The sequence below is a fragment of the Aedes aegypti genome, chromosome 2 (assembly GCF_002204515.2).
Source record: "Aedes aegypti strain LVP_AGWG chromosome 2, AaegL5.0 Primary Assembly, whole genome shotgun sequence".
NCBI classification, from domain to species: Eukaryota; Metazoa; Arthropoda; class Insecta; order Diptera; family Culicidae; genus Aedes; species Aedes aegypti.
The window spans coordinates 197,824,046-197,843,774 of record NC_035108.1 but is presented as its reverse complement, the minus strand read 5'-3'; the positions used below and the strand labels follow the sequence as shown (position 1 = coordinate 197,843,774).

General features: G+C 37.9%; 1 protein-coding gene across 1 annotated transcript in view; it reads left to right on the top strand.

Moving 5' to 3' along the window:
- Positions 1-18,957, top strand: part of LOC5578862 — a 33,798-nt gene extending 14,841 nt beyond the window's left edge. The window contains exons 2-3 of the mRNA XM_001664021.2: positions 17,946-18,260; positions 18,462-18,957. Of these exons, the coding sequence (XP_001664071.2) occupies positions 17,946-18,260; positions 18,462-18,836 (690 nt within the window). The 3' untranslated portion in view covers positions 18,837-18,957. The remainder of the gene's footprint in view (positions 1-17,945; positions 18,261-18,461) is intronic.
- Positions 18,958-19,729: the final 772 nt, after the last annotated feature.

Here is a 19,729-nt window from a genome sequence, read left to right as displayed (position 1 = left end):
TGTAAAACATTTGTAAAAGTATGTCAGCCACTTGAAATAGGCTTGTTCGATTATTATTAATTGTGGCAATGATGCAGTCAAGTGAAATCTGCATTTGGATAGAAAAACCAGTGTAATTTGTCGCGTTAATGTACATTTGAAGAATTTTGGGTATGGATCCATTAGCATGGAAACATATTTGGAACCACTGCTTGGTGATCTTCGAAGTGCGATACACAACTTTCCCAATAATCCATTTATCAAAGCAAAGCATAATATACAAAGCATCAAAAAGCGTAGAAAGTAACAGTTGTCAGAGAAGCATGAGCATGAGCATGATTACCCGCTCGCAGTTGCTACTCCGTTATTGCAAGAACAGCTGTACTTACACAGGGATCCAACATATGTTACTCGGGATCAGTAGCATCTTCAATGTGTAAGTACTGGTGCTCTCATTATTATAGCAAACAATAACGGCACTGGCTGCGTCCGAATGCATGTTAATTTGGAAATGGGAGGTTGTGGGCTTCGTGGCCGAGGTTGTGGGCTTCGTGGCCGAGTGGTTAGTGTCACCAGGCAGTAATCGCTTCGCGTCATGAGGTGTGGGTTCGATTCCCGCTTCAGCCGTCGAAACTTTTCGTCAGGAATGTTTCTCGGCTGTGCCACTGGAGCATGCTTGTCCGTTGTCTAGTGTTAAGTTACAGTCTGTGCAGCTAAATGGCTGAAGACGGTGTCCGTGTCTTTTTTGACGTTGGATAACGTCTTACGGCAACATACTGGGGTACAATTTCGAAAAACGAAAAATCGCTCGCGTCACGAAAAGTGGTTAGATTTTAACTGTTAATAACTTACTAACGCCCGCATAAATTTTCAAGATTCTTGCACCAATCGATTGCAAATCTTTCTACGAATCTACTCAAATAATGAAAACTATTGATTTTCATGACTAAACTATTGAACAATTGGTAAATATCGAGGCATGTCTTATATTTAATAGAAAACCACATTTTTCTTGCTGTTATAAGGTTTTGACGTTTTGGAGTTTACATGTGCCGTAATTTAGTGATAATTGATCATTTTTCATGGTTTTTCTTGTCTGTTTTCAATAATGTTGAAAATGACAAACAACTGAATACAAGTGCGACGGTCAGCCTCTTTGGCTCATGTGCCAAAATTTTATAACAAATATGGCTTTAGTGCTAAAAATCATCCCTTAAATAGAAAATCGGGGAATCCCATTTCGGGGTGAAATTGATCACTTGTCAATGCGATTATTGCTATTTTTTGAAACGACTCTACATAATGAATATGAGCTCCCTGAATTCGAATATGCTTGCAAAATGCTTAATAATGCAATATGTAAAGAAATAATGAATAGTTAATTTCAAGAATTGTGATAAAAACGCCTAGATGTAGGCAATTTCTTAAGGAAAAACCTGATATATAACAGAAATTTAATTATTTCAACCGTATGAGCTAATTGGTACCGTAATCTGGGGTATCATTGATCAGCGGAGTAACATTGATCGGAAAGGAGTCATTCATCAAAAGAACGTATTAAAAATTATTATTGAAATATTTCCAAATCATGAGTAGTGCTTCTCTTTCTTATATTCATGAGCTAATAAAAGTTAATGTTTTTGCGAAAAATGAGTTTACTTTATTCGTTAATTTGTCAACTTTTTGAAATAATGATTTTTATTGTTAAGGATGACACTACCAAAGATTCATGTCTCACATAAGTTCTGCAAACGATATAAGCAAGGAAAATAAGATTCTTACTAAAAATGCCATCGCCGAGAACGATTCTGTTGTCAAATCGTTTATAAGTATGCTCATTTAGGCAATATTACCGAATTACTGTTAAGAATGTAAAATTCCCTTAGGAAATTGCATACCTTTAGGCGTATTCCGTGGTTCGAGGTGCTTTTAATTTTAAAATAACTCAAAAAGTAAATGACTTGTAAGCGTTTGGCCTTCATAATCGGATTCAGGGGCCATGATTTAAGTAAGTAACGACATATTCAGTATTACCGAACGTTGTTTACATAGGTGATCAATGTTACCCCATATCAGCTTAATAAAAATATCGCCTAAAACGTGTTTCTTAACGTGCTTAAATCTTTAAATAAACAAAATTCAGTATATAGTCTCGAGCTATGGGTGGCAGTACTTGTTTTAAAAATATAAACTTTGCAAAATTTGCATTTTCAAATGAAATATTAAAGAAACATTCAGAAAAATGATCAATGTTACCCCGGATTACGGTACCAGTTTAGAATATGAAATCGGGCTCAAGGATATATTTTAAGCATCCTTACAAACTTTACCTACTTTGGGCTTCGTGGCCGAGTGGTTAGTGTCGCCAGGCAGTAATCGCTTCGCGTCATGGGGTGTGGGCTCGATTCTCGCTTCAGCCGTCGAAACTTTTCGTCAGGAATGTTTCTCGGCTGTGTCACTGGAGCATGCTTGTCCGTTGTCTAGTGTTAAGTTACAGTCTGTGCAGCTAAATGGCTGAAGACGGTGTCCGTGTCTTTAAATAATTCCGTTGTTGTCGTCGCTACCTACATGCAAATGCATGCTAGGGCGATCAGAGTATTAATTTGTCAAACAAAGAGCTAAAACTAATCAGCAACAGCTAACTAGAAAACTAATCAACCAAAATTATAATTGATAAATATATAAATGTATTAATCAACTAGTGGTCCCGGCAAACTTCGTCTTGCCATGAAGTAGGCTATTGCAAAACGTCATGTAATCTCCCATACAAAATAACACCTGAGTCTTCTCCCGTTTTCCCGATTATTCCGGAGACTTTCCCAAACTTGTTCCTTACACGAACACGTCGCATCCCTTGTCGAGTGCAACAGTGAAAAACTTTCCTCAATCCGTTGATTCGTTCTCAAGTTATTTCGTGACATACAAACACCATTCCATTTTTATTTATATAGATTAATAGTTATAGATGAAGTGTCTCTGGTTGTAACTCTTTTACATCGAATGACCCGTTTTTGAAATTGTGCTGCAATTCAATTTAAGCGCGTTCTCTACGGATACGACGAGTCAGTTGGATGTCCTTTGGTATGATGCTGACACGTTTGGCGTAGATCGCGCACAGGTTGGTAATCTTAAACAAACCGATCAGATAGGCCATTCGCTTCCTGCAGGACCATGACGGCCGAGCTCTGGAATCGCAAATTTGCCCGGATACCACCACGAAGCAAAAAAAGTTCTTCATGGTGCTGAACTTCTTCCAGTATCAAAAGGAACTTTAACATCGATTTGAGCAAAGAGGAGAACATGGAGCTAGCGAACTTCATGGAGAAGTACCTCAACCTCAAACTGGATTCGTAAACTACTAAAGCAACCAATCTTAGTGGATCATGCGTGGACCTAACGTTCGACCGAAATATTTGTTTGGGAAGCAAGAGTTACCGCTCATGCTTATTCTTCCATCGACCGAGTCTATCGGTGTTGAAGTGTTAACCGAACCAAACTTACACCACAGATTTTCTGTGCTAACACACAATGTCCACAATAGGTCAGAATTGACATGCAACAAATAATATGAAAATTGATTGGATTTTTATCAGTAGAAATCTTTCATAAGTTTGTGCCGGTCTTAAGCCAGGAAATAAATGAAGCTAACGTTATCCAACGTCAACTTGGCGGTTGTATCTCGGAAACAACCTCTTACTTTTTTTAATGTGTTACTTGCTTTACGGAAGCCAAGGAGTCCTCTGAACTTCCACAAGAAAACGAGCGATACCGATAGTGCTACGTGAATCCGACACGATCCTGATTTCGTTGCTCGCTCCATAGAAGCATACAACAGATTCAACGGATTAAACACTACTCCAATATGGCCAGATATATATTCCATCAATTCGGAATACATTCTTGAGAACAAGAAAGCACATCATATACAAATAACAATATTGTTTTATAGAGATTTACAATTTAATAATTTTATACATTATTACTTTTTTAATTCAGTGGAATTTCCTAAATATGTATAAAACAGTATATAACATTGATTGCAAATATTGCTACATACCCAACAGAATAAATGCACATTACAACCCCAATCATGTAATTATTCCGATAATGTCGAAGTTCCGAGCTGTTAAACATTTTAGAATTTTTATCCAAATACTTATAATGCTTATAAGATGACTCCTACCGAATTATCATAAAACGAATAGAATCTTAACAAAGGTAAAAAAAATCTGCTCAATAAATGGCCTAATAAAACCGTCAGCATTTAAAGACGAAACAAATACTATTAAAATTCTTATATCAACATTTCATGTACTACAATTTTAACTGAATTATGTGATGATTTCTGTTACAATTCAATGGAATCAAAAATCTTCAAGAATCCTTGACAGTACCCTGTGTTGATCATGAATAGATTTCTTTGAGAGTTCCAAATAATAAGTTGTAAAGGAATCTTACGTAAGTCTTGTACACACTAAGATCAAATTACCGAAATCGGTAATTTATCTACTGAAACCTCAACAGCTGAACGAACGGAAATCACTTCGGTAAACGAATGGATCACCGAAATTTTGGTAACTTGAATTTTTGAGAGCAGCTGATTCAAAATTACTTATCTTTCGGTAACCTTTTATCGAAAAAAGTGAAGTCCTGCCCCTATACGTTTGTAACCGTTTTGCTTAACTTGTTAACAGAAATTATGTTATTGTGGTTAGTAATTTGTGGATCACACAATACCAAAATTACCCGCATTATCAAAAATAACCCGTTTTACGGTGCTTAAAAACGCATGTATGCAGCCTTTAGTCATCGCAATCATGATGAATAACTGAATCTGAATCCGCACGAACAACAATATACTTGAATTTCAGCTTGCCGGTAATAATTGCAAACTTTCAAATCATCAACCGACAGACTCGTGTTTCCACCTGTATACCAAAACACTCACCAAGTTGTAAGTACTTGGATTTCTCTCGCTGTGTGTTTTGCTTGTCCATCGGAATAAATGCTGTGAGATGCATTTTTCGCCTTGGAAGCTTCCGCAGAGAAGCAAATTATTATCTCGCTTGTAGAAAGTTACATCGCTCAATGCAACCCGAAAAAGGCAACACATCAACGAGCCGCACCAAAAATAAAAATTCGTAAGTCATTGACCAGTAGGGGTATGGGGCTCAACTTGGTCTAACTTTTTTATCCTTATTATTACTCAAAATTGAAAATTGAATATATTTATATTATTATAATGTTACAAAGAATCATTATTGTCCCATAACTAGTAAAGTATCCGTTTATTTCCCACACCAGCCCAAACTATGGAGCCGCACCTTACGCACTCCTGAAGGCCCCCATGGGTAGCTAAGATGTGAGATGCGAATCGAATCACTTGCTTATCCGAGCAGTAGCGTTGGATGCCTCTTGAACGGAACGAAGCTGCTGATTTTTAGAAAAACAGAACACTATCCAAATCAATTTTGGTGGTGAACTATCTAATGATAACAGAGAAAAAATGGACTATGCAAAATTGAGAGTGAAACTTCGTACGTATAAACCAACTGTACGAAAGATGCGGACTACTGATTTTCCCTGATTGTTTGTTGGATTGCATGGGAGAGTGAATTTAATATGCATATTTTGAGGTGTAAATTAGTTCAACGACAGAGAATTGTATTGTTTCACTTCGGATGATGCGTAATTACTAGAACGGTATTTGTGAATGGAATCTATACGTTGTTATTGATTAGCATCATTGTTGAATTTTGATATTCTCTGTTTGGTAACAAATCATTTAGCATGTTTAAGTGCTGGTAATAATATCTACACTATAAAACAAATCTACTCGCTGATGTAATTGCAAGTTATGTTGATGACGAACGTTTGGCACAACTGGTTTTGTCAAGTAGAATTATTAATTATATTAGAAACATTGAAATTAAAAATACACTTAGACAATATTCATTTCTATTTATTTCAATTTGTTTCAAAATTGAAACTGGCCAATAAAACTGTTGAGAATTGTATTTCAACTCGTTGAAAAACCTCTCCAATAAAAGTAAAGATTTCAAAATCATGGCGAAAATCACGCTTATTCAAAACAAATTAGTTTTAACTATCAAAAAAATGTTTTTGAACACGATTAGGTGTAGAAAATTTTAGGCAAGGCAACAATTTATTAATTCTCTTCGAAAAAAAATCTAACAAAAATGCTGTTTTTTACATTTTTTGGCTCTCAACTTTTTCAAGAAACAATGCTTAGGCAAACTTTGTCATGAAGAATCATTTTCAAGGGATCCCTAGTCTTAAAAGCGCGTTTCTGGCAAGATATCTCCGCGAGGAGTGGCTGGGAGCAATTTGTACGTTATAAAGAAGCTCTTCTTTGATTGTTTGAAGTACCTAGAGCAAAAAGTATTCATTAAATAAGATTAACGACACTATATAAGTTTGCTTTCGAAGATACTGAATCTTAATAGAAAAGAATTATCAATGAGAAAAAATATGCTGCATAGCAAATTTGCACGGGTTTTGGAGAAAATGAATAAGTTTAGTTTTGAAGCAAAAATTAAGGTTTTAATCGTCGGAACATGTAGACAATATTTTATTTTTTCAATTCTCGTTCTTCTTCTTTCTGGCGTTACGTCCCAACTGGGACAAAGCCTGCTTCTCAGCTTAGTGTTCTTATGAGCACTTCCACAGTTATTAACTGAGAGCTTTCATTGCCGATTAACCATTTTTGCATGTGTATATCGTGTGGCAGGTACGAAGATACTCTATGCCCTGGGAATCGAGAAAATTTCCTTTTACGAAAAGATCCTTGACCAGTGGGATTCGAACCCACGACCCTCAGCATGGTCATGCTGAATAGCTGCGCGTTTACCGCTACGGCTATCTGGGCCCCACCAATTCTCGTATTCATTCTAATTAATCTGGTATAGTATATACAGTGTACCCCCGTTAATTTGAACGATACCTCATGCAAACCATCGGGATTCATTTTTAATTTGAACATCTAGTCACCCTAGAACCGTGTTTCTGGTTACCCTTTTCACTGTTTTGTTTTGATTCTGCGCTCCGTTCTACAGCGTTCCATTTCACTTCACTACGTTCCATGAGCTAAATGACGTTTGAACCATTTTTAATCTGAACGATGTGTAAATTAGCGGGGTACAAATTAAAAAGTGTTCAGATTAAATGTGGTCAAACCAACGGGGGTACCCGGTACATGTTTGACTTTGTTTTTCAACTTAAGACTTAGTTTCGAAATTGGGTTTTTACCAGCCTTTTGAAAATCTGTACATTTTCTTCCCCCTTATCTTCTCCAATTTTTTAAGGCAAATTTTTCATTGTGATGAGTAGTTTGAAAAATATTTATCAAAATCTGAAGGTTTACAATACATTTCTTAACAAACCCGATGTGCTTTATTTAATGATTTTTTATAATTGAATTGCTCATTATCCTCCTCCTGACGCGAGTATACATAATTTGAATTTCACCTCTTCATCAATAGAAACATACTGTACATTGTACACCTACCTATTCCAAGTAAACAAATAATTATACAATGCATAAATCTCAAACTTTGGATAAAACTTTCCAAATTAGTAGAAATTTTACAAACAAAATTATTACTGGTTTCCGTTTTGAAAATGACGCCAAATGAAGAGATCTAAGCTTTTTCGTATATCGTAATGAGTCGGGGCCGTACTAGGCTGGATGCACTTCCATGCTCTCTTGCGACATGACGAAACACGTCCTGACACGTCAAGAAAGGGTGCCGCTCTAACAGGAAACCGGGAAAGGGCGAGTGTTCTTCTCGGAAGCTTGTGGGGGGAGGGAACAACTATTCTTGCCCCCAAAAGGGCAGATTGATTTCCGCAACTCCGTCGAAACCAACAACTCGATCGCCGCGCCGGTTGACTGTAAACACCGCAAGGATCTCTCGTCTTCGGGTGGGCTGCTCTTTATTTCTTTCCGATGTTAGGCGGCATCCACAAATAACGTAACGCTCTAGGGGGAGGGAGGAGTAGGCTCAAGCGTTACGGCCCACACACAAATTTTAAATTTTTCATATATGTATACAAAAAGCGTTACGTAGGGGGGGGATAAAAAAGTGTCCAATTTTAGCGCTACGTAATAAATGGACGCCGCCTTAACAATTTTGAATTTGAAAAAGGACTGATACGCGCAACGCTATATGCGCTGGTTTTATAATCTGCCGATCGTTGTTGCTTCATCTTCTTCTTCCGTTCGGTTGTCGTCTCGTCGTGTCGTTGCATGCCAGATGGGCGGAGCTAACGTCGAATGATTGCGCAACATGGTATTCGCTCTCGCTGACTGGCGGCTTTCAGTCGTCGTTCACGTTTGGGCGTGAACATAATGATCTCCTGGATGGAGAATGTGGTGAAGTTGCTGTCATCATAGGCGTATAAAACATTATATATTTTCCCTGAAAGAAGAGACGAACCAGCCAAGGGCTGAAAAATTCATTCATTCATTCATTATATATTTTCGTCATTTGATGCCGAAGATTTTGAAACTTCTTCTGTTTCTGTTTGAACAAAGCTTGCTGAATATACTATTGTAGATGTCTACTAGCTTCTTAAATGCACAGGACAACAAATTGTGGGAATTGATTCAAAATAACTCTAAATGAATTGTCATTGGAGATTTAAATGTTAAACATCGCTTGTGGAACAATTCATAAAGCACTAGCAATTAAGGGATTTAATTTGACAATTAATCTTTAGAACACAATTTCTCCATTCAAAATTCTTATAGTGTTATTTGTTTTTCTATATTTCGAAGCCCTTCCAAGGTCGATTCGGTCTTGACCGACCCTAATTAAGTTTGTAGCTGACTTTGATTCTGATCATGTTCTTCCTACATTTAAAATTTCCGTTGTCTGAAAACGCACAAAATCGACTTCAAACTGTTACATTGAATAGTTTTCAGAATTTCTCGCCAAAATTTTGCAGATACACTTCAAAGATTAAAAGATTACGGTTTCTATGCCATACCGGTTTAAATTCAATCTTTTAAAATTAGCCATGTTTTTTCAGTGTCATTTTAGAAAAAATGAAATGTCATAACTTCAAATAAAGTTAAGTGAAAAAAGTATAGAAAAAAGTTTTTGTCAATATATCTACGAAGTTAGAATAACGCATTGCCTTTTGATAGAGTCATAAAGGGCTCCAATCAGACATTTAATCTATATAAATAAAAATGGAATGGTGTTTGTATGTCACGAAATGGCTAACGAACAGGTCAACGGATTTGAATGATTATTTCTCAGTTTTGTTCGTCAAGGGTTCCGACGTGTTTGTGGGTATAAAAATGCCAGAATATTCTCCGGGAAAGTTGAAAAACGAGCGCGAACGAAATTGTCATTTTATATGGGACGATCAAAAGCGTTTTTCAACAGCCTACTTGATGGCAAGACGAAGTTTGCCGGGATCACTAGTCTCAAATATGTTGACAAAACACTTCTGTATGGACCCACATTTTTCCACAAGAATGTGTTATGTAAATGTTTGGCTTATTTTGTTACCATGGTGCCCCGCCTGAACACAGGCTGTAATTCCAGAGGTCATTTTACACTTCTGCGCCAATTTCTCAAAAACATCCCTAGGATGAATCTCAAGAAATCTTGATTTAAATCTACAAAAATGTCTTCCATGGGGCCGCTGACCTCCACATAGTTTACAATATTCATCATTGAATGCTTCTTTTTTATGTGCACTTATATTTTGTAAGTATACTGATACTTTTTCAGCTCTGTCAGTGCAAAACAAACTGATGTTCTTTAATTTGAAATCGTGAGATGAATAGCCCATAATCATTGATAACCCGTACAAAATTCAATGGCGGCCTACTTTTTTTTTTAAATCATGTAAAACACATACTCAAGCCACACTGTAAATATTTTTAACTAGTGGTCCCGGCAAACTTCGTCTTGCCATCAAGTAGGCTGTTGAAAAATTCTATGGATCGTCCCATACAAAATGACAGTTCCGTTCACGCTTGTTTTTCCGACTTTCCCGGTGAATATCCTGGGATTTTTATACACACAAACACGTCGGAACACTTGACGAACAAAACGGAAAAATAATCATTCAAATCGGTTGACCCGTTCGGAAGCCATTTCGTGACATACAAACACCACTCCATTTTTATTTATATAGATAACCACAACGGTAACAATTGAATACTATGTGAGAACAATTTTACCAAATTATTGAGCGTTTTTTATGGTTTTTCCAAATATTTTAACAATATGAGTCATTCTTATATATTTCTGGCAACCCCCTTTTCTGTGATTGTAGCGCCACACAAGGCTATCGTGGCAACTAATACGCTCTAAACATTCAAGCTCATCAAAGTCACACTAGTGATACTTCATATCATATCCAGAGTAACATATGAAAAGTACAAAGTTAAAATATGAATGAACTTTTTCAAAGTTTCAAAAAAATTTGTACTCATACGAAGACCATTCTGTATGTGTACAATTTTTTTTGAAACTTTAACAAAATTATTTGCTGGAACATTTTACAGACTTTGAAAATTGATTTCACAGCGGAAGGTCGCTGAATCATTTGCCGTTATCAAAAAGGTCGACAGCATATGTGTCGATTTTAGACAAGTTTTCCAATTTTGTTGTTGTTAGTTTTTCAGCTTGTAGGCTGATTTATGTGACTGAGTTCTGTTTGATCTTTCGACCTTGACACTTGCTTTTGCCGGGGCGAGCGACGAGGGCAGGATCAAACATGTCGCGCGTCGGTCTCGTAAGTGAAAAAGTGGCGTGATCGGTGAGTTCGGTTGGAGTAACTGAAAAAGTGCCGCGATCGGTTAGTTCTGTTTGATCCCTCGACCTTGACGCTTGCTCCTGGGCAGTGCGTCAAGAAAGCCCGAACAGTTTTTTTTATTCTTTTTGGGTCGCGCGCTTACTTTTTTTTTCCTGAGTGTTTTTTTATAGCCGAGCAAACGAGTGAAGCCGAAAGTGGATTGTGGCTGCTCAGTCAAGGATAACGGATCAATTGGTGAGCTCGTTTCATGCTACTATTTCTAATCTATAAAATATGTATGACTGCACATTCAATCGTTACAATGGTGGGATGTAAATATGATTTTTCAACAAACTATGGATGGTTCGTCACTGTGAGTGTCGACACAAACTCTGATTCATGATTTATTTATGTTTAACATTTTTTTTTTTTCAGAACACCTCTTATATACCTTTATTTTTGTAATTAAAAAAACTTTGAATGGTTCGACACTACAAGTGTAGACTTGCGAAAGGTTCACTTTATTCAACAAACTTTGGATGGTTCGCCACTGTAAGTGTCGGCATAAGAATAAGAGTGTTCTATGATGTCCCAACCAATCGAGTTTTTTGTTTCTTTTTAAATGAGTAAAATATAATAACACATGCTTTCGTCCTGACAGCTGTAGGAATGTTACATTTAGGTATTTGTTCAACAAACTTTGAATGGTTCGTCACCTCAAGTGTCGGCATAATTTTCCTCTACATAGAAATTGTTCATATCAAATGAAAATATTATATTTACGTATAAGCATGTATATATCTCACAAATCATTGTTTATCATGGTCTAATCGCTTATCAAAGTGAATCCTATGACCCAACGATCCTCCCCATTAACAAACATCCCTCCCAGTAACCTTTGTGGAGATGCAGAGGCAAACACGGTCTCCAAAAGGCAAAGGTTACACACTAACATTCCTTCCCCCAATCCCACCTGACTGCAAGGACGTGGCCGGCGCCGTTATTGACCCTGTATAAATAGAGGCACTGAATTATGCACACTGAAGAAGATTATGGCCAATCCCAGCCGAACTTCTAGTTGATTCTTTGTGCATTTTCACTGACTTCGGTCAATCACGGAATAGCAACCATTGATATGTGTAGTCAGTCTAAGCTAAGCTAAGCTAAGCTTGTAGGCTGATTTATGTGACTAATTTACTGCAGAAATCTGTTTTTTGGTGTTAATGTATACGGACCAACTAAGATTTTTTTAAATTCGTCACTAAACAGCTATTCTTTTAATGATTTTGAAAAGTATTATATCTGGTAATATAGGACAAACAGCGAATTTTGTATGGAGGCCAGTGTTGGTAAATTCACACTCAATATTGATGTACAACCACTTGCTCGTGCTCATGCAGTCAAAAATTGATGGGGAATCATTGATATAAAATTGATTATATTACTAATGCTCTTTATGGGAAACATGCTGTCATTTGAATTTGTGCGCATCGTTAATGATTGTTGTTACTTCATCTCATGATGTTGAATTGATATCAGTATCATCATATTTTCTGCAAGTAAGCGCATATAGTAACACTCTTTCGAATCACTATCCGCTTTGCAGACTGATTTTCATTACTTTGAAATTACGAGTTTGAAGTCTAACATGGCTATGCACCTATGGACGGTTTCACTATTTGACTTTTAAGCGGTACCTTGTTATTCATGTGACCATGGAAACCAGTGAATTCGGCACCGCTTAAACGTCAAATTAGTTCACTCGTACTTGGCTTTAAATAAAGTGAAGTATGCAACTGTTGAGGCGCAAAACAGCATCGAACAAAACGATATGCGGAGATTTTACGAAACTGTCAATGGCGTACAAAGAAAAACTGCGCCGTCTCCCGTCATGTGCAATGACCGCGAAGGTAACTTGCTGACAGACAAAATCTTGGTGGCTGCCAAGTGGAAAGAACACTTCGAGCAATTGTTGAATGGAGAGAACACGAGCGCGTCTGAGAACAGATTAATCATCAGCAACGATGGACAAGCTGTGGAGCCCCCGAACGCTAGATGAGGTTAGAAGAGCGATTAAGGAGTTGAAGAACTGTAAGGCTGCTGGAAAAGACGAGCTCCCGGCCGAACTTTTCAAGCCCGGTAGTGAGCACCCAGACAACCAAAATGTATGTATAACGAAATCACCTGGAGGCTTTATATGTGCAAAATTTCACTTATAAGATGTCGCGAAAAGGCCTTCTACGTATAAAAGTGGAGGCGATATGCGTGCATATATTATGTGATGAATAATAACATACAATGCGAGTGTATAAATATTCTACCGAACCAACCTGTGATCTTATGCGACTCAACTTATGATAACAAATGTTGATTTGACAGCTGCTACGGATTAATGCGACTTACTTTGTACGAGTCTACGAGACGAAACAAAATGTATAAATGAACTCAGAAAAGAAGTGTTTTATGCGAGGAAACTCATCAAACTGACGAGTTTATCCACGGTGTTTTGCGGGTTTGATGTAATTAGTATGAATAAACGAGTTGTAACGTGGACTTTCATGCGATTTCTGGTTGTCTGGGCAGCTGTACGAAATACTGCACCGTACTCTGTTAAGGATATGGGAGGAAGAAGAATTGCCTGGAAGAATTGCTAGCTGGCTGGAGGGCCTCATCTGCCCTCTGTATAAGAAGGGCCACAGGTTGGAGTGCGCCAATTACCGAGGAATAACGCTCCTCAATTCGGCGTACAAAATAATGTCGCTTGTTCTGTTCAACAGATTGAGACCGCTGGAGGAGTCCTTCGTCGGCGAATACCAAGCTGATTTTCGTGAGGGCCGATCAACGACGGATCAAATGTTTACCTTGCGACAAATCCTTGATAAGTTCCGGGATTACAACTTGCAGACTCATCATCTGTTCATTGATTTCAAGGCGGCGTACGATTCAGTAAAGAGAAATGAGTTATGGCAGATAATGGTAGAACACGGTTTTCCGGCGAAACTGATTAGACTGATTCGTGCAACGATGGATGGATCGAAATCAAGTGTGCTGGTTGCGGATGAGACTTCAACCTCCTTCGTAACCTTAGATGGATTGAAGCAAGGAGATGCGCTTTCGAACCTTTTGTTCAACATTGCTCTCGAAGGAGCTATAAGGAGAGCGGGCGTGCAAAGAAGCGGTACCATCGTCAGCCGGTCGCATATGCTCCTGGGTTTTGTGGACGATATCGATATAATCGGAATTGATCGTCGAGCCGTAGAAGAGGCATTCGTACCTTTTCAAAGGGAGACAGCGAGGATTGGACTTACCGTCAACACCAGCAAAACTAAGTACATCATCGCTGGTAGACAGCGTGGTTCCAATCGTGACGTTGGTAGTGAAGTGGTGCTGGGTGGTGAAAAATTTGAAGCAGTGGAAGAATTTGTGTATCTTGGTACTTTTGTGACTTGCGATAATGATGTTACTCGCGAGGTGAAAAGGCGTCTTGCAGCTGCGAATAGGGCTTTTTACGGGCTCCGTAACAAGCTTAAGTCCCGTAGCCTGCAGACGAAAACAAAATTCGCGCTATATAAGACTCTTATCCTTCCGGTTGCTCTATACGGCCATGAATCCTGGACGTTAAAAGAGGTCGACCGGAAAGCGTTTGGAGTTTTTGAGCGTAAAGTGCTGCGAACAATACTCGGCGGTAAACAAGAAAATGGCATCTGGCGGTGAGTTGTACCAAGTATATAAAGAAGTGGATATTATCAAGCTCATAAAACACGGCAGGCTGCGTTGGGCTGGTCACGTGGTACGAATGCCGGAAGAACGACAAGCAAAAATAATATTCAGTAGAGAACCCGGACGAGGCCGTCGGCTTCGTGGTAAGCCACGCACACGTTGGCTTTTTGCAGTTGAAGAGGATTTAAGGGCACTTAACGTTCAGGGCGACTGGAAGCGATTGGCTCAGGACCGAGCCCAGTGGAGAAGAATTATCCATTCGGCGTAGATTCAACGTAGCGGATTGTAGCCCATCAACTTACTAACTTATGCAATTGTTGAAATTTGCACGCGTCTAAATATATCGAAGTAATGATGCACTGTCATATTTAAAAAAGTATTAATATACATCACATACAATATAAGTTTATGACAATTATCGGGAGTTATTCAACAGTCATGTCCTAATTGAAAGACATAAAGCGTCTTACTTTTCACGTTATCATAAGTTGAATCAATCTTTTATTTCCGTTCATGATGTTCGAATACGAAAATGGCAACTTTGGCAAAGACAGCTCTCAGATAATAACTGTGGATGTGCTCATAAGAACACCAAGCTGAGAAGCAGGCTCTGTCCCAGTGAGGACGTTAATGCCAAGAAGAAGAAGATGTCATGTGGCAGGTATGATGATACTCTATGCCCAGGGAAGTCAAGCAAATTTCCATTACTAAAAGATCCTGCACCGACCGGGAATCGCACCCAGACATTTGGAGCATAACTTTGCTTTGTAGCCGCGGACTCTAACCATTCGGCTAAGGAAGGTCGCCAGTTGAAGTTGAAGGAAGTGTTGCATGTCATACAGTCGGCTGACACACAAATGTTGATATGGCAGGCAACACTGTTTAAGAAGAATTAAAAGAAAAGCAAAGAATTAAAGGAATAGTAAAAATAGAATGCTCGGCAAGATAGGAATACTTTTCAACTGCAATCCAGTTTTTCATGAAAGGTTCAAAATTATGTCGTAGTTGGCAACACCGCTCAAGTAAAATCAATAATACTCAATACATAAAATTTTCTACACGTTAATTAAATCGAATCTTGAGCTTAATTTGAGAAATAATTTTATGTTACATAATGCGTTCGGAAAAGCAAACCACAACATTTTTTTATGCTGGCTGATGAAATTGTATAGTCAGGTTGCATATTAGACAAATGGTTGGAAGATGTTAAAGGAATTCTCATTATATGGGACTTTCTGTTTTGATATTTTAACCTTTTTTTTAACGGCCAAAACGACAGCAAACTGAGTTATCAAAATTTGAGACATCACAATATCAAAATTAGTTTTCAAGCTTTACTCGGGTGCAGTGCACCCTAAAACTACCTTGGCAGCGTTCATTTATTACGTAGCGCTAAAATTGGCAATTTTCGGTGGGGGCTCACTTTCCCTAACGCTTTTTGTATGAAAAATTTGAATTTTGTGTTTGAGTTGTAACGTTTGAGTCTACGCCCCCTGTCTCTAGAGTGTTACGTAATTTATAAACGGCGCATTTTATGAGTTGAGGATCATCCATTTAGTTGAGAATTTGGTCGGTAGGGACACTTTTTCTGACTTGCACTTTATGAACCTTGAGGGATAAGAATGCAAACTATGTAACATATTATATCTTTTGATGCTGACGTTTTCGAAGGTGGGTGTCTTCGAAAGAATTTGTTCAGTAGCTCAAGGGCGGGCCTGCGATGGTCACTCAGATACGTAATTACGCAACAATGCGGCGCCAGTGTGTACGAAACTATTGATTTGCAAATATCTCTGAATCCTGACCTCTTGGAAAGATAGCGCCTTTGGCAAAATTGTTCAGGAGCAAAACCGCTGACATCATTCGTGCCAAGAGATTCGAAATGTCACCAACACGAGGCGCTAGTGAGCATGGAATTTGATTTGCGGATAACTCAGTAGCTTGAGATGGCGCCTTCGGTAATGTTATTCAGTAGCACAAAGGCTATCACTGTTTGCGCCATTTGATTCAAAGTTGATATGGCGAACGTATCCAAAAAAGTGCACAGGTCTACTGCAGAAATAACGAAATTGTGAGATTTATGCATAGTGCGGTTACAGGAACTAATTAATGCTCGTTAATCATTCTGAATGATAAATTTAAACAAGTCCTCAATGATTTTTGTTTGGTAGTTAAAAATTGATGGAAATTGTAATGATACTTACGTCATTCTGCCATATTACGGTATCTTAGTGTTAAACGCGTAACTATTTATCAACATCTTAATGAGGGTCATAGGTTCGCATTTCAAGGGTCAGCAATCTTTTCGGATTGACATTGATATTTTCTTATCTTCCCAGAGTACAGAACGTTTGGTATAATTTTATACCAGAACGCTTCGCATAACAGACGTTTTTTTGCGAAATCAGTTACATCCATGCTGCAAAAATTATCAATTGTCGGAGAATGTTAAAAAAAACTGTGGGTGTGCATATAAAAATACTAAGCAAAGAAGCAGGTTCTGTGTTAATGAGAACGTAACGCCAGAAAGAGAAGAATTAAAAATACGACTAAACGAGCTGCTTCTATGAAACGTTAATTAAATTGTTTGTAAATTTCACACTAGTCGACTTTTTATATGAATTTTTCATGAAAACTTAGATTACTTCACAGAATGATCAATTCTTCTATTATTCAAGTCATTGTTTGGAATGTGAGTCGTATTCGGAATTTGAGACAAAACGGTAGTTGAATATTTTGCAAGCATTTTCGAATTAAGTATATAGAGCTGATTTGAAACCAAATAATAATCGCATAGACAAATGATCAATTACACCCTGAAATGGGATCCCACAATTATTTTATTTATAATATGATTATTAGCCCCAAGGTCACATTTGTTATAATGTTTCCAATGAGTACAATGAGGTTCAACAATGTACTTGTTTTCCAGTATTCATTGGTTTGACATTGACAACATTAGAGAAAACCAACTTACAGCATTGTATTAGTTCACAATACAAGTCACAAAACTGTAGCGTGCTGCGAAGCATATTTAAAACCAAATCCAAATCTCATAGGGAAAAAGCACTAATTTTCGATCCACAAGAATTCCGTGCCAATTTTCGGATTTTCATACAAAGTAGGCCAAAATCGTATGAATGGGTCGAAAACTAGTGCTGGGTCGAAAATTGGTGCTCTTTCTTAAACATTGTGCATGCTTGTTCGTAATGAATGAACATTGTTTTCTCGATAAAAGTATTGTTAAACAATTTGATATCAAAACTGAAGTAGTCAATTTCATGAAAATCTCACACATGACCTGCTCATCGTCACACAAAGCAGAGTGCCGACAATGAGATTCCAATCACCCAATGATCGTAATTCCTTCCCTTCTGCGTTGTACGATTTCCATTGTTATGCTATCTGAAAGCAATCACCGCAACTATGTGTGTACACGATGTATATGAATCTATTGATATTTTCAGCGATCACCTAGTCGCCGCAACCGTCGAGACACAACCGCTGCTCAAAACGATGCTATTCCCCTGCTTCCGGTTGATGAGGGGCGTCTACCGAGGCAGAACCCCCCAACAAGTGGTCCCGAGATGGACGATGATGATGGACCAACTTTTATCGGTCCCCGTGACAATCGAGGAATCGACGATGGGTTTCTTCCGGAAAAACCCACCCGAAATGACCGTGATCTAGACGTTGATCGAAGAAGGTCTCCCGGTAGAAGGAACAGCAATCCGACGGTACCTTTTCCGTATGCTCCCGAGTTTGGACCGCAATTGCCCCCGGTAATTTAGATGGAATCCATACTAGGATGTCTCAAAAAAGATAAAGTGTCAAGATGTAACTTGCTTGCCCCTTAAATGATAGATAATATTGTCAGGGGAGAGCAAGTTAACACTTTAATTTTTTGGGACACCCTGATGTTGACCTTTTCTCTGTGCATGTTCATTGATTTCCTGATAATCACCGTTTGCGTTTGATTTTAGGTTATACAAACGGCCGATGGGGCGCGGGTAATGCCAGACGTGAACGTGTATCAACAGAAGAAGAATCTGGCCCAAGGTATGATGGATCTGGCACTGCTCTCGGCCAATGCCAATCAACTACGCTACGTGCTCGAGTCGTATTCGCGCCATCCGTATTTCTACTTCAGCTTGACGTTCATCTCGACGAGTATTATCTGCCAGGTGGCCGTCGGAATTGGGTTGATCTGGAAGAGTCGGTACAACATTAAGAACCAGGACGACTTTTGCAAAGCAGATCGGATTAACAACATGGTCACTATAGGAATTTTTCTAATTACGCTGGTTAATGTGCTTATATCGGCCTTTGGAGTGGCAGAGCCGGTCCAGGCTGTATAGTTGATGACATGAGAGCTTTTAAAGCCACCGATTTTCCATCCCCAATACGCATTTAAAGCTGTACATTTGATGATAACACGAATCTCACATTTATCTAGAATAAAAGTATTCACACAACTGATATGAGCAATTTGTTTACCAATTTTTTCTCACATACCTTGGGATGTAGCCAAAATCGCGACCACATTCGAAATCTTGGGTAGGATAATTGGTAGCAACATTTTACCTAACAAATCGGTTGTTAAATATATAAATTGTTTAGAAGCTATACTAAACAAAGTGATAATAATAATTTCTTTAATTCAATAATTCATTTAAGAAATTTATTACAGGGATTACTCTAAAAGTTAAAAAGAGATTTCTCTTGAAATTAGGCAAGATTCTTCCAGCGATTACTCCAAGAAACAGCATATCATTCATTACTTGAATTTCAACTTGTATTTTTAAGTAATTTTTCCAAGCGCGACATCAGAAGTAATAAAAAAATTTTAACGAAAAATTATAAAAGATACATCCAAAATTAGGAAAGCAAAAAATTACACAAAAACTGTCTTAAGCAATTTTTTCATCTCGCCTTAATCGCCTTGGCTGAAGGCGTCATTAGGTTATTTCTTTTATTGTTAAAATATTTTAATTATTCAAATTTTTAAAAACACAATGGTCAACTTATGATTTAAAAAATCACTCAAAAATATATGTTGAAGTTCAAGTGATGTCAACAACTGTGAAAATTTCATGTAAATTGGACCATAAATATCTTGGATCTAATCCTGCATCAAAGCAAATATCAACCTTCTAAACAGTTTCAGCATCATTGTCATGTCTACAGCTTCAGTCTGTTCTCATAATAGAATTATTAGTAGTAGAAACAAAATTAGTTTATTATTACCTTT